The 27,373-nt window shown below is 42.0% G+C and overlaps 1 protein-coding gene across 8 annotated transcripts in view; it reads right to left on the minus strand.

Moving 5' to 3' along the window:
• The window catches only part of LOC110521745 (beta-1,4-galactosyltransferase 6), a 53,257-nt gene extending 29,326 nt beyond the window's left edge, over window positions 1-23,931 (minus strand). Inside the window, exons 1-4 of one of the 8 annotated variants that reach the window (XM_090231919.1) lie at window positions 23,032-23,327; window positions 15,291-15,433; window positions 2,570-2,686; window positions 222-410 (exon numbers count right to left, since the gene is read on the minus strand). Coding sequence is in view for 4 of the 8 variants with exons in the window: in XM_021599576.3 (XP_021455251.1) it covers window positions 2,570-2,686; window positions 23,032-23,146 (232 nt within the window). In the remaining 4 variants the exon portion in view is untranslated. Of the gene's footprint in view, window positions 1-221; window positions 411-2,569; window positions 2,687-12,193; window positions 12,260-15,290; window positions 15,434-23,031 lie in introns of those variants that run through there. The other 7 variants (XM_090231916.1, XM_090231918.1, XM_090231921.1 and 4 more) reach the window with 7 other exon arrangements.
• Window positions 23,932-27,373: the final 3,442 nt, after the last annotated feature.

Raw genomic sequence — 27,373 nt, forward strand, 5'->3', positions numbered from 1 at the left:
CCAAAAATCACAAGAACCTCAGAAGGAAAATAGTAGCAACTGCAGTCCCTTTAGTACTTGGCAAGATGGCGCCGACAGAGATGGTCACCTAGCTTCGAGTCCTTAGGAAATTATGCAGTAGTGTTTATGTATTATTTCCTACATTTTTAGCACAGAAAATCTTACGTGTTATTACATACAGCCAGGATGAACTATTGGATATAAGAGCGACGTCAACTTACCAACATTACGCCCAGGAATACGACTTCCCGGGAGCGGATCCTTTGTTCGGACCTCCACTCTGGAAATTGGATCTAATCCCAGAGGGCGACCCAAAACAACATCGCCGCAGAAGTAGACGGAGCAGCCTCCTGGTCAGACTTCGAAAGCGTGCACACCACCCAACGCTTCCGCATATTACTCGCCAATGTCTAGACTCCAGGCAACAAGGTGGATGAAATTAGGACAAGGGTTGCCTTCCAGAGAGACAGAGATTGTAGCATTCTCCGTTTCATGGAAACATGGCTCTCTTTGAATGTTGTTGGAGTCAGTACAGCCACCGGGTTTCTTCCACGCGTCACGCCAACAGAAATAAACATCTCTCTGGTAAGAAGAAGGGCGGGGGTGTGTGCTTCATGATTAACGACTCATGGTGTAATCATAAACTGCCTTAATTTTGCTGGAACCCAGGAAGAGTAGCTGCTGCTTTGGCAGAAGCTAATGGGGATCCATAGTAAATACAAATAACATACAGGAACTAAAGAATCCCTGTCCACCACACCTATAATTCCTTACAAATCAAACAAGTGCCACCGACACAGCCGGCTACCAAGGACTGCGGGCCTCCCCTCTCCTTCTCCGTGGCCGATGTGAGTAAAACATTTAAACGTGTTAACCCTGACAAGGCTGCCGGCCCATACGGCATCCCTAGCCACGTCCTCAGAGTATGCACAGACCAGCTGGCTGGTGTGTTTATGGACATATTCAATCCCTCCTTATCCAAGTCTGCTGTCCCCACATGCTTCAAGATGGCCACCATTGTTCCTGTACCCAAGAAGGCAAAGGTAACTGAACTAAATGACTATCGCTTTGAGAGGCTAGTCAAGGATCATATCACCTTCAATTTACCGGCCACCCTAGACCCACTTCAATTTGCTTACTGCCCCAATAGGTCCACAGACGATGCAATCGCCATACCACAGCCCTATCCCATTTGGATAAGAGGAATACTCATGTTAGAATGCTGTTAATTGACTACAACTCAGCATTTAACACCATAATACCCTCCAAGCTCATCATTAAGCTTGAGGCCCTGGGTCTCAACCCCGCCCTGTGCAATTGGGTCCTTGACTTTCTGATGGGCAGCCCCCAGGTGGTTAAGGTAGGAAACAATATCTCCACTTTGCTGATCCTCAACACCGGAACCCCACAAGGGTGCGTGCTCAGGCCCAAGTGTACTCCCTGTTCACCAAATACTGCGTGGCCATGCACGCCTTCAACTCAATCATCAAGTTTGCAGACGACACTACAGTAGTGGGCTTGACTACCATCAACAACGAGACAGCCTATAGGGAGGAGGTGAGGAAAACATCCTCTCACTCAACGGCAACAAAACAAAGGAGATGGCAGAGGAAGCACCTCACTATCCACAGTTCCTCAGCGTACACATTACAGACAAACAAATGGTCCACTCACAAACTGTGTGTTGAAGAAGGTGCAACAGAAATTTGGCTTGTCATCTAAAAACACAAAACTTTGACAGACGCACAATTGAGAACATCCTGTCGGGCTGTAGCACAGCCTGGTACGGCAACTGCACCTCCCTCAACTGCAAGGCTCTCCAGAGGGTGGTGCGGTCAGCACAACGCATCAGGAGGGGCAAACTACCTGCCTTCCAGGACACCTACAGCACCCGATGTCATAGGAAGGCCAAAAAGATCATCAAGGACAACAGCCACCCGAGCCACTCCCTGTTCACCCCGCTACCATCCAGAAGGCGAGGTCAGTACAGGTGCATCAAAGCTGGGACCGAGAGTCTGAAAAACAGCTTCCATCTCAAGGGCATCAGACTGTTAAACAGCCATCACTAACTCAGAGGCTGCTGCCTACATACAGACTCAAATCATCGGCCACTTTAATAAATTGATCACTAGTCATTTTAAATAATGCCACTTTAACAATGCATCTTACATTGCTCATCTGTATATGAGTATATACAGTATCTTATACCATCTATTACATCTTGCCTACGGCGCTCAGCCATCACTCATCCATATATTTATATGTACATATTCTTATTTCATCCCTTTAGATGTGTGTATTAGGTAGTTGTTGTGGAATTGTTAAGATGACTTGTTAGATATTAATGCACTGTCGGAACTAGAAGCACAAGCATTTTGCTACACTCATTAACATCTGCTAACCATGTGCGCATGTGAACAATAACATTTTATTTGATTTTCAGAATTTGAGCAAGGGTCAATCTTGTGATTTTTGGCTGCCCATCGTGTCATGTTGGTTAAAGTGCTGTCTTGTCTACTACCCTCCTAAGATTGGAGACCCCGTCTGGCTCACCTCCTACCAAACTCACCTGTGCCGTTGAGAGTACTGTTCTTATTGGTGTAGAGTCTGATCATCTGACCAATGGTCCTCACATTATCCCTCAACATGATGCCCTGGGCCTGCACCATGAAGAAGTAGGTGTTGGCTGGAGAGAGGGATTGAGACAGGGAGAGCGGGAGGGGAGGGTGAGGAAAAGGAGGGAGAGAGACATAGGAAAGAGAGGGACAAAAGGAAAGAGAGTGCAATCACTTTAGTCTGACTGGTTCAATTACACCCCCCTCACGTACCAGTCCACAACAGTAAATTTGCTGACTGCTCATGTCGTCAGCGTAAAAGCTTTCCCTCCCCCAGTCTCTTGGCCATAAAGGAACAACCTCAGCTGACACCCAATGCAACGGTTTAACTCCGTCCCAGCAGCTAACAGTGATGAGACACAGGGCGGCGAGATAAGCGGCAGGAAATCCCGGTCTCTGGCTACGTCCTAAATAGAGACCTATTCCACCTCACCCTATAGGCCCCAGTCAAAAGTAGTGTGTCTATTCAGGACGCAGTCTCAGTCTCACTCCCAGCCTAGAGGATGCTAGGGGCTCTGATTAATTTAACATTTACCACTACTGCAGCAAAACAGCCAGGGCACACACACACACTTCATCAGCTAAGGTTACACACCTCATCCGTTTACACACTCACGCATCTCATCAACTCACACACCCATCTCATCAATGACGAACACAGGCACCAATTACACAAACACACACCACACACTCCCAGCCCCGCACACCATCTGATCTATCAACCATTACAGAGGACCGGTCAAGCACTAAGAGTCCATTACACTGAAACACCAACTAATAGGTCTGGGCGGTATACCGTATTTTCCAATATACCAGTACTGGTGCACGGACCGGTATGAGTTTTTACTTGACCTTCTATAAGGTATTTCAATGTTTGCTTTGTTAAATGTGATGTGCAACTCCCGGCGTGTATAATACCATTTTTTACCCCATTTTCTACTGAGTCATATCTCTCCCGATCCTCCTGCATGCTGCTAACCATACCAAGCCCTGACACTCAAGGAGATAGTAGTTGCTCGACCACTTGCCGTTCACTCTGAATGGTCAGATGGATGCAACAATGTTGGTGACATGCTGCTTCCACAAGTCTTATATAATTACACTATTCGTTTGTATAACTACTGTCTGCTAGTTTTGTTTTTTTCTTAGCAATGTGTTGCTAAAATAACTTAGCCCGCTAATGCTAATCGCTAGTTAGTACATTTAGCAAGCTAGCTAGCCAGCTAGGAGTCAGAGTAGCCATAACAAGCTAGGTAATACTGCCTGGTACCATTGCCCAGATAAGATACCGTTGCACAAACATGCTCATCAGAGAGGAATTGGCGAAGCATAATTATGTTGTCTAGCTAGGGAGCCAACAAAAAATTATTTTTGTTGGGAGTATAAATGGAGAAAGCCCCCATTGAAATCACATAATTTGTGTGTTGCCACCCTTGGGTCATGAACTACTCAAAGCATATTTAGAAATTGTATTATTTAACAATAGTGTCATACTGTCAAAAATGTGTAAAAAAAAAAATAATTGTAATATGATATTTTGTCCACATTGTCCAGCTCTACCAACTAATACATTCACAGAAGCCTAGTTTTGAGAAGCCTTCTGAGGCTAAATAACCAGATTTCAACCAACATATCTGACTAACCTGTATCCCAGCAACAGCATAAAGCAAATATCCCCTTGTTACTGTTATTAGAGACTGAATCAGATTTAAGAAGAGAGTATTACAATAAATTAAATCATTAGATTGGACAGGTAGGCCAATCTCAGAGTCTGAATCACCTAACATTTGCATATCAGGGTCAGTGCTGTGCCCTTTCACCACAACTTGGGTGGTACCACACTTATGCAAAGCAATGCAAAAGCACAGTCCACTGTCACACAGACACACACTCCCGATGAGAAGGTGTGTGTGTGTGTCATCATACACCACGCTTGCTGTGCTGACAATATCTGACTAATAATGACTGACCAATTGACCATATAATCCAGCATTATCATCTTGTTAGCCTACATAGTGACACGGTCTCAGATACTGGACATACACATCTGATATTAAAAAACAGATACTCAGGAATAATATGGGATATTAAACAGAGGATAACCTATGGGACTTCCACAGGATATGAAAAAGAAAGCTGGTGTTCGACGGCTCAGAGGATGAAAACACATTCTCCAGACCTGACCTTCTCAGATATTACTAGGCCTATATTAATAGTATTTTCCCATGTCTGTCTACTATACTACACATATAGCTGGCAGTGGTTTACCTTTTTGATGTTATCAAAAACAAAACAATCTAGTCCTAATCTTCCTAGTACTGGTTGAAGGACATACATTTGAAATGTGTTTTTGTTCTCAGACAGTTGTGTCACATAGCTACGCTGTGGAGATGTGGAGGGCGAGATGCCTTGAGCGACAGGTAACTGCCAAAATAAGGGAAACACTTGAGTAAATGAGGGATACAAAGTATATTGAAAGCAGGTGCTTCACACAGGTGTGGTTCCTGAGTAAATTAACATCCCATCATGCTTAGGGTCATGTATAAAATGCTCGGCGGGCCATTATTTTGGTTATAGTGGCTATAACCCCCATAGGATGACAATCCCCCCATCCACAGGGCACAAGTGGGCAATGAACGGTTTGATGAGCATAAAAACGATGTAAACCATATGCAATGGCCGTCTCAGTCCCCAGATATCAACCCAATTAAACTTATGGGAGAATCTGGAGCCGTCAACAAAAACACCAAATGATGGAATTTCTTGTGGAAGAATGGTGTCGGATCCCTCCAATAGAGATCCAGACATGTAGAATCTATGCCATGGTGCATTGAAGCGGTTCTCGCCCGTGGTGGCCCGATACCCTATTCAGACATAACGTTGGTGTTTCCTTTATTTTGGTAGTTCTGTACCTGCCCGCGCCGAGAAGACCTGCTCTGGCTGCTCAGCTCCCCCTGTTGACCACCTGAACCTCCCTCTGCTCAAGCCTTGTGCTTGACCGTCTCGCCATCTGTTGGAGGAACGCACTACTCAAAACTTCTTAAGTTCAAACCTATACTCATGTCGTTCATACTTTAATTGATGTTTGTTTTACTTTTCAAGTACTTTGAAATGTGTTTATTTGTACAGTGGGTATCATAAGTATTCACCCCCTGGATTTTTTCCACATTTTGTTGTATTACAAAGTCGGATTGAAATAAGATAGATTGTCATTTTGTCGTTGGTCTACACAAAATGCTCCATAATGTCAAAGTGAAATGAAAAGCCTACAAATGTTTACTAATAAATAAACCTTTTATAAAGTAGTTGTTGCATAACTCTATGCATGAGGACTGCTTTGAACAACTTCAACAAACAAACATCTTTACTGGAAGAACTGTGCAGATGCAAAGTCTGGTAACAGAATTATGGTCAAATAATCACATTTTCCAAAAAATATCAGCTCCGAATTAAGATTCAACGATATCTGCAGAAAGAATGTGGTGTCAGCTATGACGTGACACCTTGAGTTAAAGAAAATATATAGAGATATTCTGGTTATTGAACTACAGTGTATGAAGTGGACTTAGTTACAGTAACGTAATTATGGTTACGGAATAACATCATGGATCCCTGATCAGTACTATAGAAAATCATTATTATGGATAGGAATTAAAATGTTCTTCATTGTGATGTATCCTGAATAGTTACAAAGGCAGAAATATACAAGAGACCACATTTGGTTAGTCTGGACCAGACCAAATCTGAAACCAATCACAGACATCTATGTTTCACAAGTTTGAACACAGAGTACAGCACAGTACAGTACAGTGCATTATACTGCACTCGTGTGCTTTACTCTACTGTTCTGTACTCTACTGTATTGTACTTTCCAAACTTGCGAAACAGACATCTATGATTGGTTCAGACTTGGTCCTGCCAGGGCGGACTGACCAAATTTCAACACCCATGGACGTAGAGTACTGGTTGCATCACTGCTTGGTATGGCAACTGCTCGGCCTCCGACCGCAAGGCACTACAAAGGGTAGTGCGAACGGCCCAGTACATTACTGGGGCCAAGCTTCCTGCCACACAGGACCTCTACACCAGGCGGTGTCAGAGGAAGGCTTTAGAAATGGTAAAAGACTCCAGCTACCCTAGTTATAGACTGTTTCACTCTGCTACCGCACGGCAAGCGGTACCGGAGCACCAAGTTTAGGTCCAAGAGGCTTATAAACAGCTTCTTCCCCCAAGCCATAAGACTCCTGAACACCTAATCGAATGGCTACCCAGACTGTTGCCCACGCCCCCTCTTTTACACCACTGCTACTCTGTTGTTATCATCTATGCATAGTCACTTTAATAACTCTACCTACATGTACATATTACCTCAACTAACCGGTGCCCCCACACATTGACTCTGTACCGGTACCCCCCTGTATATAGTCTCACTATTGTTATTTTACTGCGGCTCTTTAATTACCCGTTACTTATTTTTCTTATTCCTATGTTGTTGTTTTTTTATTAACTGCATTGTTGGTTAGGGGCTCGTAAGTAAGCATTTCACTGTAAGGTCTACACCGGTTGTATTCAGCGCATGTGACTAATATCATTTTGATTTGATGTTGGTCAGTGCTCAGTGGGTGAGGATGCTTGTTACAGTAAACGGAAAGAGGATAGGTGGTACGCGTCATGGTAGGTGTCAGTAAGAGCCAGGAGACATTCGAGAGAGAGCGTCAGAGCGATAGGAAGCGTGAGAGGTTGTCCAGACTATTTCACAGTCTTGCTTTGACCACAAAAAGAGAAGAAAAACAAAAACATTATGAGCTGAATATAAGTATGCTAGTGGAAGGCAGGACAGTAGCAGTTGACCCAACTGTGTTTTGACAGTACTAGGATTTCCCATTGTAGCTTAATTGTAGTAATTACATTACATTACACTACACATTTTCCATAATTCAATTATGGTAACAGAATTACAGGTTTTAAATCACTTAAAAACAAACTTGATATCAGTAAAAACACTAAATTGGTAGGTCTACCTTTACTTGCTACTTCTGTGAACTTTCAGTATCGTCACTCACAACGAAGAGAAATGAGAAAATATCATAAAGATACGTGGTCTTTTGGTAACGGAATTACAAGGCAATGTTATTTACACTTAGAACGCAAATGAATGTCTGTTCCAGTACTCAAAACAACATATTTAACCAGAGATAAAAAAATAAATAAAATACAGTAAAACTACTTGGTAGATGTGTTTTGTGGCTTGTTCCGAAAAATAAAAAAATAAAGATTTGTTCCATTACATGTGCTTTTCAAAAAAGAAACCAAGCATCACTTTTCCTAAATTCCCTTCCTCCTCAATGCCACACTCACTAATACGTGTTCTGACCGCTCCCTCTACACACCCGTGCGGAGTGCACACACAAGCTCCTGTTAGACCTACAGAAATAACAGACTAGAAAAAACGGTGGGATACAGAATTTACATTCCTTGCAAAATGACGAGTTTTATCACAAATTCAAAATGGACTGATTGAAGTAGGAAAATACATGTTCCAACAATGAGCTGCAGTTTTGGAATAATTGCCTCCAGTCTACTATTCGCCTAAGCTACTTTGCGAACTGCTAGTGCCGTTTAAAAGTGGTTAGACTAGGCTATCACCCCCCTAAACAGATAGGTTCCAAACTGAAAATATGAACACAAAAAAAAACAGTCTCAAAGTCAACAGTGAAGAGGCAACTCCAGGATGCTGGCCTTCTAGGCAGAGATCCTCTGTCCAGTGTCTGTGTTCTTTTGCCCATCTTTTCTTTGAAACTCCACCTAGAAGGCCAGCATCCCGGAGTCGCCTTTTCACTGTTGACGTTGAGACTGGTGTTTTACGGGTACTATTTAAGGAAGCTGCCAGTTGAGGACTCAAAATAGACACTAATGTACTTGTCCTCTTGCTCAGGTGTGTACCGGGGCCTCCCAATCTTTCTATTCTGGTTAGAGCCAGTACACGCTGTTCTGTAAAGGAAGTAGTACACAGTGTTGTACGAGATCTTCAGTTTCTTGGCAATTCCATGCATGGTATAGCCTTCATTTCTCAAAACAAGAATAGACTGACGAGTTTCAGAAGAAAGTGCTTTGTTTCTGGCCACGTTTCTTTTTTTTGCTGAGATAGAGATACATATACAGTTGAAGTCGGAAGTTTACATAGGTTGGAGTCAGTAAAACTCATTTTTCAACCACAACACATTTCTTGTTAATCTCACAGACATGATTCAAACAGTTTTAGAAACTTCAGAGTGTTTCTATCCAAATCTACTAATAATATGCATATCTTATATTATTGGCATGAGTAGCAGGAAGTTGAAATTGGGCACGCTATTTATACAAAAGTGAAAATACTGCCCCCTATACCTTAAGTTAAAATCAATCCTCCGGTTGTTTTTGTCATAAATAATCAATAATATTTCAACCGGACAAAAGCTTCGTCAATAGGAAAGGAGAAACAAGAAAAGTGCGTTCACCATCAGGGCGCATGGAAATTTCCACTGGCCACTGATTGAAAGCGGTGCATCTCCCTCATTTTTCAGAGTAAAAGCCTGAAACAATGCCTAAAGACTGGCCACATGTAGAGGAAAAGACTGGCCACATGTAGAGGAAGGCACAGAGCTCGTGAACTGGGTCCTAAGTCTTTGTATGGTGGATAGGCTTTCAATGGAAAAACAGCCTTTCAAAATAATAGTACTTCCTGGTTGGATTTTCACCTGCCATATCAGTTCTGTTATACTCACAGACATTATTTTAACAGTTTTGGGAACTTTAGAGTGTTCTCTATCCAAATCTACTAATTATATACATATTATATCTTCTGGGACTGAGTAGCAGGCAGTTTAATTTGGGCACGCTTTTCATCCAAAAATCTGAATGCTGCCCCCTACCCTAGTGAAGTTAAGGACAGCAAAGCCAAGGTATTGGAGTGGCCATCACAAAGCCCTTACCTCAATCCCATAGAAAATGTGTGGGCAGAACTGAAAAAGCATGTGCGAGCAAGGAGGTCTACAATCCTGACTCAGTTACACCAGCTCTATCAGGAGGAATGGGCCAAAATTCACCCAAGTTATTAAAGGCAACGCTATCAAATACTAATTGAGTGTATGTAAACTTCTGACCCACTATTATTCTGATATTTCACATTCTTAAAATAAAGTGGCGATCCAAACTGACCTAAGACAGGGAATTTTTTACTAGGATTAAATGTCAGGAATCTTGAAACTGAGTTTAAAGGTATTTAGCTAAGGTATATGTAAACTTCCGCCTTCAACTGTATACACACACACACACACACACACACACACACACACACACACACACACGTACGTGTAATTAAGTCTCATTAAAGTGTGGATTTTCAGGCACATTCTTCATGTCAGCATCGGCTATAACCTACACCTCGACATGTAGGCCAATTATTTACGTGCATTCACATATACTTATGTTTTCCCTTAAGAGAATTGCTTGTTTTCGGTTTTCAAATCCATTTAAAAATGGCCTATTTTGGTTAATGGACTTAGTGCACAAGCAAGATGGCCTTGGTGCCCTGGCAGATTTGGCCTTTAAGAACTGCCCAATGGCCATGCCCTCAAATCACGAAATTCCAGGCCTGGCTGCAACAGAGGTCACTGTAGAGAGCAAGTTCAAGGGGCTGCGCTTTGCGGCCAGGCTGGGGACATTTCGGAGAAGCCCCAGAGCCATGTTTTCTTTGGAGGGGTGGATTGTGGATTTTGCTCAATTGGAAAGTTGATTCTGTGATCTTAGGATCAATGTTGTCACAGTTGCTTCTTGTTGATGATGCAGCTGCTAACCTTAGCTTGCTATATAGTTAGCTATCCCTCTTCCTTTCTGAATGAATGTGGCAATTTCTTTCTAGCTAGCAAAGTAAGTAAACTAGATTGATTTTGTTTGTGTATGTCGATAGCATACAGTACCTTCAGAAAGTATTCACACTATTCCACATTGCGTTGTGTTACAGCTTGCATTTTAAAATGCATTAAATTTAAAAAATAATAATAATTTAACCTTTATTTAACTAGGCAGGTCAGTTAAGAACATATTCTTATTTTCAATGATGGCCTAGGAACAGTGGGTTAACTGCCTGTTCAGGGACAGAACGACAGATTTGTACCTTGTCAGCTCGGGGATTTGAACTTGCAACCTTTCGGTTACTAGTCCAACTCTCTAACCACTAGGCTACCCTGCCGCCCCATGTCAATGTCAAAGTGGTATTTTGAATTTGACTAATCAATTAAAAAGCTGAATTATCTTGAATGTGTAAGTATTCAACCCCTTCGGTATTGCAAGCCTAAATAAGTTCAGGAGTAAAAATGTGTTTACCAAGTCACATAAGTTGCATGGACTCACTGTGTACAACAATAGTCTTTAACATGATTTTGAATGACTACCTCATTTCTGTACCGTACACATACAGAAAATTGTAAGGCCCTTTTAGTCAAGCACTGAATTTAAAAACACAGATTCGACCACAAAAACCAGGGAAGTTTTCAATTGCCTCGCAAAGAAGGGAATCTATTGGTAGAGCGGTAAAACATGAAGTCTTTGAGGGTGGAGAAGTTATTCATTACACGTGGATGGTGTATGAATACCTAAATGAAAAGAAGCAAGCCTGACCAGAACACATTCATCCTGTTTGCAATGAGGCGCTAAAGTGAAACTGCTAAAAATGTGACAAAAATAAAAAAATGGCGTCATGTCCTGAACTCAAAGCATTATGTTTGGGGCTACTCCAACCACACATCACTGAGTACCACTTCATATTTTCAAGCATGGTGATGGCTGAATCATGTTATGGTTATGCTGGTCATAGGCAAGGACTACGGAGTTTTTTTGTAAAATATATATATATATATAAATAAATGGAATGGGGCTAAGCACAGACAAAATTCTAGAGGAAAACCTGGTCCAGTCTGCTTTCCGACAGACAATGAGACCAATTCACTTTTCAGCAGGACAATAACCTAAAACATATGGCCAAATATACACTGGAGTTGCTAACCAAGATGACATTGAATATTCCTGAGTGGTCTAGTAAATTTAGACTTAAATCTACTTGAAAATCTATGGCAAGACTTGAAAATGGCTGTCTAGCAATGATCAACAACCAACTTGACAGAGCTTGAAGAATGTTGAAAAGAATAAATGGAAAAAACTGGAGTGGCTGAGTTGGAAGGTAGGCCTTGAAATACATCCCACAGGTACACCTCCAATTGACACAAATTATGTCAATTAGCCTATCAGAAGCTTCTAAAGCCATGACATCATTTTCTGGAAATTTCCAAGCTGTTTAAAGGCACAGTCAACTTAGTGTATGTAAACTTCTGACCCACACGAATTGTGATACAATGATTTAGAAGTAAAATAATCTGTAAACAATTGTTGGAAAAATTGTGTCATGCAAAGTAGATGTCCTAACCGACTTGCCAAAACGGTAGTTTGATAACAAGAAATTTGTGGAGTGGTTGAAAAATGAGTATTAATGACTAACATAAGTGTATGTATGTAAACTTCCGACTTCAACTGTATATCCGTACCTGTTGGATGCAGTGATCACAATATAGTGGCTATATCCAGGAAAGCCAAAGTTCCAACAGCTGGGCCTAAAATAGTGTATAAGAGATCATACAAAAGATTTAGCTGTGACTCTTATGTGGATGATGTTAAAAATATTTGTTGGTCTGATGTGATTAATGAGGAGCATCCAGAAGCTGCACATGTTGAATTTATGAAATTGCTTCTTCCAATTATTAATAAACATGCACCTGTTAAGAAACTGACTGTTAGAACTGTTAAGGCTCCATGGATTTATGAGGAACTGAAACAGTATGGTTGAAAGAGATGGGGCAAAATGATTGGCTAATAAGCCTGCCTGGCTGTACGTCTGACTGGCTTACTTAATGCAAATTGAGAAATTATATGACTAAACTCCACAAAAAGAAGAAACTTTATTATGAAGCCAAGATCAATGATATGAAGAATAATGAAAAAAAATTCAGTAGTTTAAATTAAATTATGGGCAGAAAGACAAATTCAATTCCATCTTTCATCGAATCAGATGGATTATTCATCACAAATCCATGATGTTGCCAATTATTTTAATGATTATTTCAGTGGCAAAGTGGGCAAACGTAGGCAGGAAATGCCCATGACAAACAGTGAGCATTTATATCATGCATTAAAAAAAACTAATATTGGAAGCAGTGCAAGTTTGAATTTTGTAAAGTTAGTGTGGGAGAGGTGGAACAATTATTGTTAACAATCAATAATGACAAACCTCCTGGCATTGACACCTTAGAAGGAAAGCTACTGAGGATGGTGGCTGACTCTACAGCCACTCCTGTCTGTCATATTTTTCATCTGAGCCTAGAGAAAAGTCTTTGTCCTCAGGCCTGGAGGGAAGCCAAAGTAATGATGCTACCCAAGAATGGTAAAGCTGCCTTTACTGGTTCTAACAGCAGACCTTTAAGCTTGCAGCCAACTCTTAGCAAACTATTGGGGAAAAATGTGTTTGACCAAATAAAATGTTATTTCTCCGTAACCAAATTAACAACATACTTTCAGCATGCTTTTCGAGAAGGGCACTCAACATGTACTGCACAGACACAAATGACTAATGATTGGTTGCAATAAATTGATAGTAAGAAGATTGTGGGAGCTGTACTGTTGGATTTCAGTGCAGCCTTTGATATTATTGACCATAAACTGTTGTTGAAAAAAACAAAAATGTTATGGCTTTTCAACCTCTACCATATCGTGGATTCAGAGCTATCCATCTAATAGAACTCAGTTCTTTAACTTCTTGGATATAGGGGGCGCTATTTTAATTTTTGGATGAAAAACATTCCCGTTTTAGACAAGATATTTTGTCACGAAAAGATGCTCGACTATGCATATAATTGACAGCTTTGGAAAGAAAACTCTGACGTTTCCAAAACTGCAAAGATATTGTCTGTGAGTGCCACAGAACTGATGTTATAGAAAAAACCCAGATAAAAATTCAATCAGGAAGTGCCGCATTTTCTGAAACCACCTCATGGCAATGACTCCTCATATGGCTGTGAAGGAGCTAGGAGTCAGCTTACGTTTTCCACAAGGTGTCTGCAGCATTGTGACGTATTTGTAGGCATATCATTGGAAGATTGACCATAAGAGACTACATCTACCAGGTGGTCGCTTGGTGTCCTCCGTCGCAATTATTGCGTAATCTCCAGCTGCAGTATTTTTCCGTTTGCTTCTGATGACAAGCCAACTGCCAGCACTGAGACTATCGAATAGATATGAATAGATGTGAAAAACACCTTGAGGATTGATTCTAAACAATGTTTGCCATGTTTCTGTCGATATTATGGAGCTAATTTGGAAAAAAGTTTGGCGTTGTAAGTGACTGCATTTTCCGGTCTTTTTCTTAGTCAAACGTGATGAACAAAATGGAGCTATTTCGTCTACACAAATAATATTTTGGGAAAAAATGAATATTTGCTATCTAACTAAGAGTCTCGTCATTGAAAACATCCGAAGTTCTTCAAAGGTAAATTATTTTATTTGAATGCTTTTGTGAAAATGTTGCCTGCTGAATGCTAGGCTTAATGCTATGCTATCAATACTCTTACACAAATGCTTGTGTAGCTTTGGTTGAAAAGCATATTTTGAAAATTTGAGATGACAGTGTTGTTAACAAAAGGCTAAGCTTGTGTTTGAATATATTTCATTTCATTTGCGATTTTCATGAATAGGAAACGTTGCGTTATGGTAATGAGCTTGAGGCTATGATTACGCTCCCGGATACGGGATTGCTCCCTAGAGGTTAATGGAAGCGTCTCTAATGTCAAACATGTAAAGTGTGGTGTACTGGAGGGCAGCCCTCTTTTCTATTTTTACCAACGACCTGCCACTGGCATTAAACAAAGCATGATTATTGTCCATTCGTGTGGTCCAGTGCTGCAAGGAACGACCTAGTTAAGCTGCAGCGGGCCCAGAACAGAGTAGCACGTTTTGCTTTTCATTGTAATCAGAGGGCTGATATTAATACGATGCATACCAGTCTCTCTTGGCTAAGAGTTGAGGAGAGACTGACTGCAATAAACATTAATATGTTGAAAATCCCAAATCGTTTGCATAGTCAACTTACACACAGCTCTGACAGACACTTAACCCACCAGACATGCCACCAGGGGTCTTTTCATAGTCCCCAAGTCCAGAACAAATTCAAGAAAAATGTACAGCGTTATATAGAGCCCTTATTGCATGGAACTTCCTTCCATCTCATATTGCTCAAATAAACAGAAAACCTGGATAAAAAAAAAAAAAACAGAAAGCAACACCTCGCGGCACAACGCCTCTCCCTTATTTGACCTAGATAGTTTGTGTGTATGCGTTGGTATGTAGGCTACGTGTGCCTTTTTAAAAATGAATGTAGTGCTGTTCTTGTCTAATGATATTCTGTATTAATGTCATTCTGTATTATTTTTCATGTTTTGTGTGGACTCCAGGAAGAGTAACTGCTGCTTTACCAACAGCTAATGGGGATCCTAATAAAATACCAGCAAAACAATCCAAACCTATTTATTTCACTTACTTGCTGTTTCGTTAATTTGTTCCGTCGTTTCATTCTCAACCAGGATTTCATCATACCTGTCAAGCAGTGAAGTTGTCTGTCAGTGGCCTCTCTTCCTCGGTGAGCACTGTGTCTGTTTCCATCTTGTCCAGCTGTGTATGTATGTAACATTTCACGTAAACCCCGTTTCTTGTCTGCATCGAAGTAGCGGTCCTTGTACCTAGCATCGAGCACAGTAAAGAGGCTCAGAGAGAACACCACCGAATCGCTTGTTCACAGCATCGAGTACATTTCTGCAGTTTTTTTGAGCAGGCTTTCAATGCCATGACAAACGGAATTAAGCCTGCTGCAGATGCAGTTGATTAGCTTATTTATCAAGTCAGTTGTTCGAATGGCACTAGGAGTGTGTTCATGTCTCCAAGTTTCAAACATGCTCTCAAATGCCATTCAAATGGCAGCAGCGGTATGAGAACCAGCACATTCTTGAGCATGCAATACGGCTTTCCTCAGTACGTAATACTCGTCACCCACTGTGCCATCATACTCAGCATGCTCAGAGCTGACATCGCTGGTCCAAATGTCAGTTGTGACGCCCATAGCATAATGAATTCCATTATCTTGGCGTTAATGGGTTTCGCATTTGAGTTGTCTTGCTGAAATGTTCTTACTCTTTCAAATGACTGCTCAACTTGTTTAGTTGTTGGAAGAGTGCACTTAGTATTTTTCTGCTTTTGTTATGTGTAGTGCTGTATCTTTAGTGGTGTCATTACGTCATCACTTATGTTATATACAGTGGGGCAAAAAAGTATTTAGTCAGCCACCAATTGTGCAAGTTCTCCCACTTAAAAAGATGAAAGGCCTGTAATTTTCATCATAGGTACACTTCAACTATGGCAGACAAAATGAGGGAAAAAAAATATTTAAAAAATCACATTGTAGGATTTTTTATGAATTTATTTGCAAATTATGGTGGAAAATAAGTATTTGGTCACCTACAAACAAGCAAGATTTTTGGCTCTCACAGACCTGTAACTTCTTCTTTAAGAGAAGAACCTCCACTCGTTACCTGTATTAATGGCACCTGTTTGAACTTATCAGTATAAAAAGACACCTGTCCATAACCTCAAACAGTCACACTCCAAACTCCACGATGGCCAAGACCAAAGAGCTGTCAAAGGACACCAGAAACAAAATTGTAGACCTGCACCAGGCTGGGAAGACTGAATCTGCAATAGGTAAGCAGCTTGGTTTGAAGAAATCAACTGTGGGAGCAATTATTAGGAAATGGAAAACATACAAGACCACTGATAATCTCCCTCGATCTGGGGCTCCACGCAAGATCTCACCCCGTGGGGTCAAAATGATCACAAGAATGGTGAGCAAAAATCCCAGAACCATACGGGGGGAACCTAGTGAATGACCTGCAGAGAGCTGGGACCAAAGTAACAAAGCCTACCATCAGTAACACACTACGCCGCCAGGGACTCAAATCCTGCAGTGCCAGACGTGTCCCCCTGCTTAAGCCAGTACATGTCCAGGCCCGTCTGAAGTTTGCTAGAGAGCATTTGGATGATCCAGAAGAAGATTGGGAGAATGTCATATGGTCAGATGAAACCAAAATAGAACTTTTTGGTAAAAACTCAACTCGTCATGTTTGGAGGACAAAGAATGCTGAGTTGCACCCAATGAACACCATACCTACTGTGAAGCATGGGGGTGGAAACATCATGCTTTGGGGCTGTTTTCTGCAAAGGGACCAGGACGACTGATCCGTGGACAACTGGCTAGGCCACTCCAGGACCTTGAAATGCTTCGTACGAAGCCACTCCTTCATTGCCTGGGCGGTGTGTTTGGGATCATTGTCATGCTGAAAGACCCAACCACGTTTCATCTTCAATGCCCTTGCTGATGGAAGGAGGTTTTCACTCAAAATCTCACGATACATGGCCCCATTCATTCTTTCCTTTACACGGAAAGAATGAATGGGGCCATGTATCGTGAGATTTTGAGTGAAAACCTCCTTCCAGGCAATGAAGGAGTGGCTTCGTACGAAGCATTTCAAGGTCCTGGAGTGGCCTAGCCAGTCTCCAGATCAACCCCATAGAAATTATTTAGAGGGAGTTGAAAGTCCGTGTTGCCCAGCAACAGCCCCAAAACATCACTGCTCTAGAGGAGATCTGCATGGAGGAATGGGCCAAAATACTAGCAACAGTGTGTGAAAACCTTGTGAAGACTTACAGAAAACGTTTGACCTCTGTCATTGCCAACGAACGGTATATAACAAAGTACTGAGATATAACTATTTGGTCAATAACAAAAGTTTTCCACCATAATTTGCAAATAAATTCATTAAAAAAATCCTACAATGTGATTTTCAGGATTTTTTCTCTCATTTTGTCTGTCATAGTTGAAGTGTACCTATGATAAATTACAGGCCTCTCATATTTTTAAGTGGGAGAACTTGCACAATTGGTGGCTGACTAAATACTTTTTTGCCCCACTGTACTAATGCAAGTCAGCTTTGACATCGGTTTTGCTAATCAGCGTTAAACTAGACAGACATCGGGCCGATGCGATGTTGGCATTTTTAGCGAAAATCGTCCGATTCCTAAAAATGCTCACCGATATATCTTGCATCCTTAGTTAAAACCCATATACACTGCTCAAATAAAATAAAGGGAACACTAAAATAACACATCCTAGATCTGAATGAATGAAATATTCTTATTAAAAACTTTTTTCTTTACATAGTTGAATGTGCTGACAACAAAATCACACAAATTATCAATGGAAATCAAATTTATCAACCCATGGAGGTCTGGATTTGGAGTCACACTCAAAATTAAAGTGGAAAACCACACTACAGGCTGATCCAACTTTGATGTAATGTCCTTAAAACAAGTCAAAATGAGGCTCGGTGTGTGATCTCCACGTGCCTGTATGACCTCCCTACAACGCCTGGGCATGCTCCTGTTGAGGTGGCGGATGGTCTCCTGAGGGATCTCCTCCCAGACCTGGACTAAAGCATTCGCCAACTCCTGGACAGTCTGTGGTGCAACGTGGCATTGGTGGATGGAGCGAGACATGATGTCCCAGATGTGCTCAATTGGATTCAGGTCTGGGGAACGGGTGGGCCAGTCCATAGCATCAATGCCTTCCTCATGCAGGAACTGCTGACAAACTCCAGCCACATGAGGTCTAGCATTGTCTTGCATGAAGAGGAACCCAGGGCCAACCGCACCAGCGTATGGTCTCACAATGGGTCTGAGGATCTCATCTCGGTACCTAATGGCAGTCAGGCTACCTCTGGCGAGCACAGAGGGCTGTGCGGCCCCCCCAAAGACATACCACCCCACGACTGACCCACCACCAAACCGGTCATGCTGGAGGATGTTGCAGGCAGCAGAACGTTCTCCACGGCGTCTCCAGACTCTGTCACGTCTGTCACATGTGCTCAGTGTGAACCTGCTTTCATCTGTGAAGAGCACAGGGCGCCAGTGGCGAATTTGCCAATCTTGGTGTTCTCTGGCAAATGCCAAACGTAAGGCACGGTGTCGGGCTGTAAGCACAACTCCCACCTGTGGACATCAGGCCCTCATACCACCCTCATGGAGTCTGTTTCTGACCGTTTGAGCAGACACATGCACATTTGTGGCCTGCTGGAGGTCATTTTGCAGGGCTCGGGCAGTGCTCCTCCTGCTCCTCCTTGCACAAAGGCGGAGGTAGCGGTCCTGCTGCTGGGTTGTTGCCCTCCTACGGCCTCCTCCACATCTCCTGATGTACTGGCTTGTCTCCTGGTAGCGCCTCCATGCTCTGGACACTACGCTGACAGACACAGCAAACCTTCTTGCCACAGCTCGCATTGATGTGCCATCCTGGATGAGCTGCACTACCTGAGCCACTTGTGTGGGTTGTAGACTCCATCTCATGCTACCACTAGAGTGAAAGCACCGCCAGTATTCAAAAGTGACCAAAACATCAGCCAGGAAGCATAGAAACTAAGAAGTGGTCTGTGGTCACCACCTGCAGAACCACTCCTTGATTGGGGGTGTCTTGCTAATTGCCTATAATTTCCATCTGTTGTCTATTCCATTTGCACAACAGCATGTGAAATGTATTGTCAATCAGTGTTGCTTCCTAAGTGGACAGTTTGATTTCACAGAAGTGTGATTGACTTGGAGTTACATTGTGTTGTTTAAGTGTTCCCTTTATTTTTTTGAGCAGTGTATATTAGTTAATACACAGCACCAACTACATAAATACACTACAAGACCAAAGGTATGTGGACACGTGTTTGCCGAACATCTCATAAAAAAATTACTAATGGGCATTAATATGGAGTTGGTCCCCACTTTGGTACTATAACAGCGACTACTCTTTTGGGAGGCTTTCCACTGGATGTTGGAACATTGCTGCAGGGACTTCTTTCCATTCAGCCACAATAGCATTAGTGTGGTCGAGCAATTAGTCCTGGCTCGCAGTCGGCTTTCCAATTCATCCCAAAGGTGTTCGATTGGGTTGAGGTCAGGGCTTTGTGCAGGCCAGGCAAGTTCTTCCACACCGATCTAGACAAACCATTTCTGTATGGACCTCACACAGGGGTATCGTCATGCAGAAACAGGAAAGGGCTTTCTGCAAAAAGTTGGAAGCACAGAATCGTTTAAAATGACATTGTATGCTGTAGCGTTAAGATTTCCCTACACTGGAACTAAGGGTCTAGCCCGAACCATGAAAAACAGCTCCAGACTTTTATTCCTCCACTAAACTTCACAGTTGACACGATGCATTCAGACAGGTAGCATTCTCCTGGCATCCTCCAAACCCAGATTCGTCCGTCGGACTGCCAAAATGTGAAGCGTGACTCATCACTCTAGAGAAATTGTTTCCAATGAGCCAGAGTCCAATGGCAGCGAGCTTTACACCACTCCAGCCAACGCTTGGCATTGTGTATGGTGATCTTAGGCTTGTGTGCAGCTACTCGGCCATCGAAACCCATTTCATGAAGATCCCAATTAACAGGCAGAAATGTGACGAACTGACTTGTTGGAAAGGAGGCATCCTATGACGGTGCCACGTTGAAAGTCACTGAGCTCTTCAGTAAGGCCTCTCTACTGCAAATCTTTGTCGATGGAGATTGCATGGCGGTGTGTTCGATTTTATACACCTGTCAGCAATGGAAGTGGCTCAAATAGCCGAATCCACTAATTTCCAGGGGTGTCCACATACTATTGTATATACAGTAGTCGATTGTTTGGTCGTTAGGCTTTTGGTCAACCTAGTTTTTTTTGGAGCAGTGGAAAATATATAAAAATTATTTATGGCACACGAGACACTTGTCTGATTCACACCTGTCTGAGTGGACTAATCCATTGCAGAGGCCGTGGGGATGTTAACACCAGTATTACCAGCAGTACATTTACTGTTGGTAAACATGATTTCTAATATACAATGTCTGTTCGGTAACAGTAATTTCGGTTAATAATTTATTGAATGCATTATTAATTACAGTCTTACCGTTATTATTGTAGAACATATGAGTTGGCTGAACAGCACAAACAAATCTGGGACCAGGATAGTCGCCTGGCTGTCTTGTCCTGTTCAAAATAGTGCTGCAGAATATTGTATATTATATCAGCACTAGTGGCAGCTGGTGGGAGGAGCTATCGGAGGACTTCCTCATTGTAATGGCTGGACAAAAATTAATGGAACCGAGTCAAACATGTGGTTTGCATGTTTTTGATGCGTTTGATACAGTTCCACTGATTCTATTGCAGCCATTACAATGAGCCCATCCTCCTATAACTCCCCCCACCAGCCTCCTTTGAACAGCACTATGTCCATAGCATGATCATTATGGTCTAGCAGTAGCCAAAACACTGTACCATTCGCAGTGACAGCGTTGTAACTACAGATATAAACCTAACAGCTGATTAACCATGTGTAAATAAAAGCTAACACCCATTTCCTGTGTTGCTTCAGACAAAGGCCCAATTAATTTTAGCTGCTGATATGCTGTAGGGATTTTACCCCTGGGACTACTAATATGCTCAGCAAAGAAACAAACTGTTTCAAGACACGACTTACTTGGGAAAAGCTGGCATATTTGCCATCTTACTAAACTGATTGGATTAATGGCATAAACATGGATCTTATTCTAGGTTACCTTGCTCACTCGGTTCATGTGAATATACATATAGGCCTCTCAGATGTACACTACCTAGCTACTAAACCACACAACTAGATGGTTATCAGTGTTGATTATGTGGCTCTACTTGCTGGCTCTGTCAGTAACTCCATATCCCTTCCCACCATGGCATGGTTCAACAACATGGCAGATATTCATACGAGATTGCTACTATGTGTAAAGTTACTAAGTTAGACCTAGTGAATAATCAGTTAAATCCTTTCCTTTCTGAAATCCGTGTAAGAAAATGAATATCTAAATTAGTTAAACTAGCTTGTTTACTACATTATTAGTAGATGGCTTGTTTCTGAGCAAGGACACACTTTGTAGAAGAGACAGCGCATGATTCTTCAATGTTGACTAACGTTACAGCAACCAGATGGCAGCTCAATATAACGTCACGTTTTTTAAAATAAAAAAAACATGATATCACCTTTATTTAACCATGTAGGCTAGTTGAGAACAAGTTCTCATTTACAACTGCAACCTGGCCAAGATAAAGCAAAGCAGTGCGACAAACAACACAGAGTTACACATGGAATAAATAAGGGTAGTCAATAACACAAGAGAAAATAAAAGTATATACACATTGTGTGCAAATGGCATGAAGAGGCAATAAATAGGCCATAGTAGCAAGTACTTACAATTTAGCAAATTAACACTGGAGTGATAGATGTGCAGATGATGTGCAAGTAGAAATACTGGTGTGCAAAAGAGCAGAAAAGTAGCAATATTGGGATGAGGAAGTAATATTGGATGGGCTATTTACAGATAGGCTATGTACAGCTGCAGCGATCGGTTAGATGCTCGGGTAGCATATGTTTAAAGTTAGTGAGGGAAATACAAGTCTCCAGCGATTTTTGCAATTCGTTCCAGTCATTGGCAGCGGAGAACTGGAAGGAAAGGCGGCCAAAGTAGGTAATTTATCATGCAATCATCCAAATGATTATCTAGCTATATATCGAGATGATAAATAATCGGTTCACTAGTTAAGCCTAATCAATTGTAAACTGATCCCTGGACGATTAGCTAGCTTATCTAGCTAGCCAGCAGATCCAACCGGCTTCCTTACAGCTTAACTAGGGTCGGACAACATTCCGGTGTATATTAAGACACGTGGACACGACGCGAGATATGGCTTGTAGAACAAACCTACCTCAACCCAGGGATGAGAAATACGTTGTACTCCGAATTGTCCCATTTTCACAAATGTTATACCACGAAGACTGAAAGTCTTCTAGTTAAATTAGTCGTTCAATCTAATCGGTGTGACAGTTGATGTAATGGGACAGTTCGGAGTACAAGGCATTTCTCATCCCTGGATTGAGGTACGTTTTCCGAGCCATATACCCCGCCGGCTCCGCTGTGTCTTAATATACACAGGAATACTGCTGTAGGCATGCAGATCTGATGGCTAGCTATCCAGCTAACTAACGTTGGGTTAGCCATTTAACGTTAGCTATTTAACTAACTAGGCTAGCAGGAAGCTACAGTAGTATTAACTGGCAGAAAGCATCCCCACAGTTTCACACTGTACTGTCTATGGCATCCCTGTTGATGTCAATGTAGCTTGCTTGGCACAAGCTTGGATAACAACACAAAATTAGGTGTTCATGTTAAGATAATAAACTCACCTATACCAGGAGCCACATATATGAAGTAGAGACCAGTCGTAGACATGGAGAAGAAAAAAATGAAGGCCAAAAATGAGCGGTTCGACACCCGCAGCAGCCGCTTCCAATTCACCATATTTGCTTCGAATTTACCGATAATCCCATAAAAATATACCGTTTGGATAAAAATAAAATGATATGCTAAAAGTAGATGATGTGATCATCCAAAATCAATGCAACGACACAACACGCATCATTTGAGTCGGGGATGCAGCGAAAAAGGCTAGTGCTAGGAAGTCATGAAATCCCGTATGGGCGGCTTTCCCCAGTCAAGAAATTTCCAGATAGAAAAAAGCAGGCCTGCAATCAGGCACTGTCAAGCTTCAACGAAACCATCGATCGGGCATACTGAAACCGTTAACTACTGTAGTTACTGACATGAGTAGACAAATAATACTGGCTAATTTCTTAAGAATACTCGTGATACTGATCCATGTTTAGCTTGCTAGTTAGATATGTATTTTCTCGCCCGGCGACGAAGGTTTTAAAAAAGACCATGGGAACGGGTCTGCACCGCTGCCTCCTCTCATACAAACCTCAACGATGTTTCTAACACACTCACACTTGGCTACCTACTTCACGGAATCCAATAACGGCGAGCGGTTTAGCAGGTATATCGGGCGATTCTCATTGCACCAAATATACATTTGTGCGGGGATTTTAGAGTGATCACATAAATAAATTTGGATTCGTTCAATTTCATTTCTGCTGGTGCTGCAGACATGGTTTCCGGTGGGTGTAAGTAGTCTCTTTCCGTCCGCCCAACCCCCTTATATTTTGTCGCCATGGACACCGTGGGGCTGCAGTAAGGGTCTTTGGGTTCATGGGGTCGCTGCTTCTCTCAAATAATTTCTTACGTGTGTGTGTGGGAGGATCAACAGCGATAGGTGTTACACCAGCGCTCTGTAATTGGTTAGACGGTTTTGATTGAGCTTGTTGTTTTTCATTTCTTATCACGTTTTTGTTGTTAAATTCCCTACTGTGTGAAATAAGACAGAGTGCTAAAAGCACAAGCTCAGGTCTTGATAGAGAATCACACTGTGCCATTTGAATGTTAACAAAACACACAAACAACTCACTTATAGCTTAAATATGAAAGTAAAGTAATTTCAACCTACCTAATAGTCTACCACATTTTTTTTATTACCAATAAATCATAATTATTAGGCCTATAACCAATGTTAACACTAAGCTCCAGGGTGCATGCCCTCCCAGGACTGCTGCACAGAAGAAATAGTGTGCAGACAAGCACGAAATTGAACTTCACTCAACTATCTAGAGTTTTCCCCATTAGTTAACACTATCAATGTTTAAATTTATTGTGAGAGTTGTGATCAAATCAACGGCACTTTAAATGCAACATACATAAAAAACAAACTATGCAAGACCTAGTATGCAAGAGATTTTGTTGTATTTTTTGAACTAGGCAAGTCAGTTAACAAATTCTTATTTACAGTGACAGTCTACTCCAGCCAAACGATGCTGGGCCAATTGTGCACCACCCTATGGGACTTCAACGCCAGGCACCATACAACACCTCCTGCACTGAGATGCAGTGCCTTAGACCTATCTGTAACATCATTATTCATATGATATGCTGTCAAACACAAATATAAAGGACAAATAGTTTTGTAAGTTTGCTAATATTATCAACTAATCTAGCTAGCTAACAGTTTCTCACCACAAACAGGACTCTCTGACGATAGCTAACGTACTTTAACAGTTGGCTAACGTTAGCGTGGTAGATTATAGCCACATACAATTTAGACAGCAATAAAAATCTAGTATACATCTACGAAGAACTTTGAAAACACAGCAACTAGAAGTTTGAAAGAAGCTTGAAAACACAGCAACCACCCAAAACATTATTGAGTGGAAACAAATCTGCCCAATTAGCTGATTCGCTTTCCATACACTCACTTCTGTTGACATACCCTCTTCCAGACACACTCCAAGTATGTAGTTACCCATGACTCAATGTAAAGTCTCCATGGTGGCAGTTGGAGATGAGACATCAAATGCATGAAGATAAGAGCCTACTCAGAACATTTCAAAATGAGAATTATGCATATTGCATTTGCTGCAATTGATTTATTATTATATTATTATTATTTTTATTCCTACTTTGCACATTCTTCCACTGCAAATCTACCATTCCAGTGTTTTACTTGCTATATTATATTTACTTTGCCACCATGGCCTTTTTTTGCCTTTACCTCCCTTCTCACCTCATTTGCTCACATCGTATATAGACTTGTTTATACTGTATTATTGACTGTATGTTTGTTTTACTCCATGTGTAAATCTGTTGTTGTATGTGTCGAACTGCTTTGCTTTATCTTGGCCAGGTCGCAATTGTAAATGAGAACTTGTTCTCAACTTGCCTACCTGGTTAAATAAAGGTGAAATTAAATAAATACATTTAAAAAATTGTGAAATCATACATCTTACAGGCTTTTTGCACATCATAAGCATCATACCGCCCCGTAGCACTCACTTCCGTCATCATGAAGTGCTTTGAGAGACTAGTCAAGAACCATATCACCCTCACCCTACCTGACACCCTAGACCCACTCCAATTTGCTTACCGCCCAAATAGGTCCACAGACGATGCAATCTCAACCACACTGCCCTAACCCATCTGGACAAGAGGAATACCTATGTGAGAATGCTGTTCATCGACTACAGCTCGGCATTTAACACCATAGTGCCCTCCAAGCTCGAGATCCTGGGTCTCGACCCCGCCCTGTGCAACTGGGTACTGGACTTCCTGACGGGCCGCCCCCAGGTGGTGAGGGTAGGCAACAACATTTCCACCCCGCTGATCCTCAACACTGGGGCCCCACAAGGGTGCGTTCTGAGCCCTCTAATGTACTCCCTGTTCACCCACGACTGCGTGGCCACGCACGCCTCCAACTCAATCATCAAGTTTGCGGACGACACAACAGTGGTAGGCTTGATTACCAACAACGACGAGACGGCCTACAGGGAGGAGGTGAGGGCCCTCGGAGTGTGGTGTCAAGAAAATAACCTCACACTCAACGTCAACAAAACTAAGGAGATGATTGTGGACTTCAGGAAACAGCAGAGGGAACACCCCCCTATCCACATCGATGGAACAGTAGTGGAGAGGGTAGTAAGTTTTAAGTTCCTCGGCGTACACATCACAGACAAACTGAATTGGTCCACCCACACAGACAGCATCGTGAAGAAGGCGCAGCAGCGCCTCTTCAACCTCAGGAGGCTGAAGAAATTTGGCTTGTCACCAAAAGCACTCACAAACTTCTACAGATGCACAATCGAGAGCATCCTGTCGGGCTGTATCACCGCCTGGTACGGCAACTGCTCCGCCCACAACCGTAAGGCTCTCCAGAGGGTAGTGAGGTCTGCACAACGCATAACCGGTGGCAAACTACCTGCCCTCCAGGACACCTACACCACCCGATGTCACAGGAAGGCCATAAAGATCATCAAGGACATCAACCACCCGAGCCACTGCCTGTTCACCCCGCTATCATCCAGAAGGCGAGGTCAGTACAGGTGCATCAAAGCTGGGTCCGAGAGACTGAAAAACAGCTTCTATCTCAAGGCCATCAGACTGTTAAACAGCCACCACTAACATTGAGTGGCTGCTGCCAACACACTGACTCAACTCCAGCCACTTTAATAATGGGAATTGATGGGAAATGATGTAAAATATATCACTAGCCACTTTAAACAATGCTACCTAATATAATGTTCACATACCCTACATTATTCATCTCATATGTATATGTATATACTGTACTCTATATCATCTACTGCATCTTTATGTAATACATGTATCACTAGCCACTTTAACTATGCCACTTTGTTTACATACTCATCTCATATGTATATACTGCACTAAATACCATCTACTGTATCTTGCCTATGCCGCTCTGTACCATCACTCATTCATATATCTTTATGTACATATTCTTTATCCCCTTACACTTGTGTCTATAAGGTAGTAGTTTTGGAATTGTTAGCTAGATTATTTGTTGGTTATTACTGCATTGTCGGAACTAGAAGCACAAGCATTTCGCTACACTCGCATTAACATCTGCTAACCATGTGTATGTGACAAATAAAATTTGATTTGATTTGATTTAGACAGGCAGCCCAATTCTGATATTTTTTTTCATTCATATTTTTTTAACCAACAGATCAGCTCTGAAAATGCTCTGGTGTGATTGGTCAAAATACCAATTAGTGGAAAAATATCAGAATTTGTCTGCCTGTATAAATGATTAATGAGGAGCATCCAGACGCTGCACTTGAT

The sequence above is a fragment of the Oncorhynchus mykiss genome, chromosome 4 (genome assembly GCF_057628025.1).
Source record: "Oncorhynchus mykiss isolate SJ-2025 chromosome 4, ASM5762802v1, whole genome shotgun sequence".
NCBI classification, from domain to species: domain Eukaryota; kingdom Metazoa; phylum Chordata; class Actinopteri; order Salmoniformes; family Salmonidae; genus Oncorhynchus; species Oncorhynchus mykiss.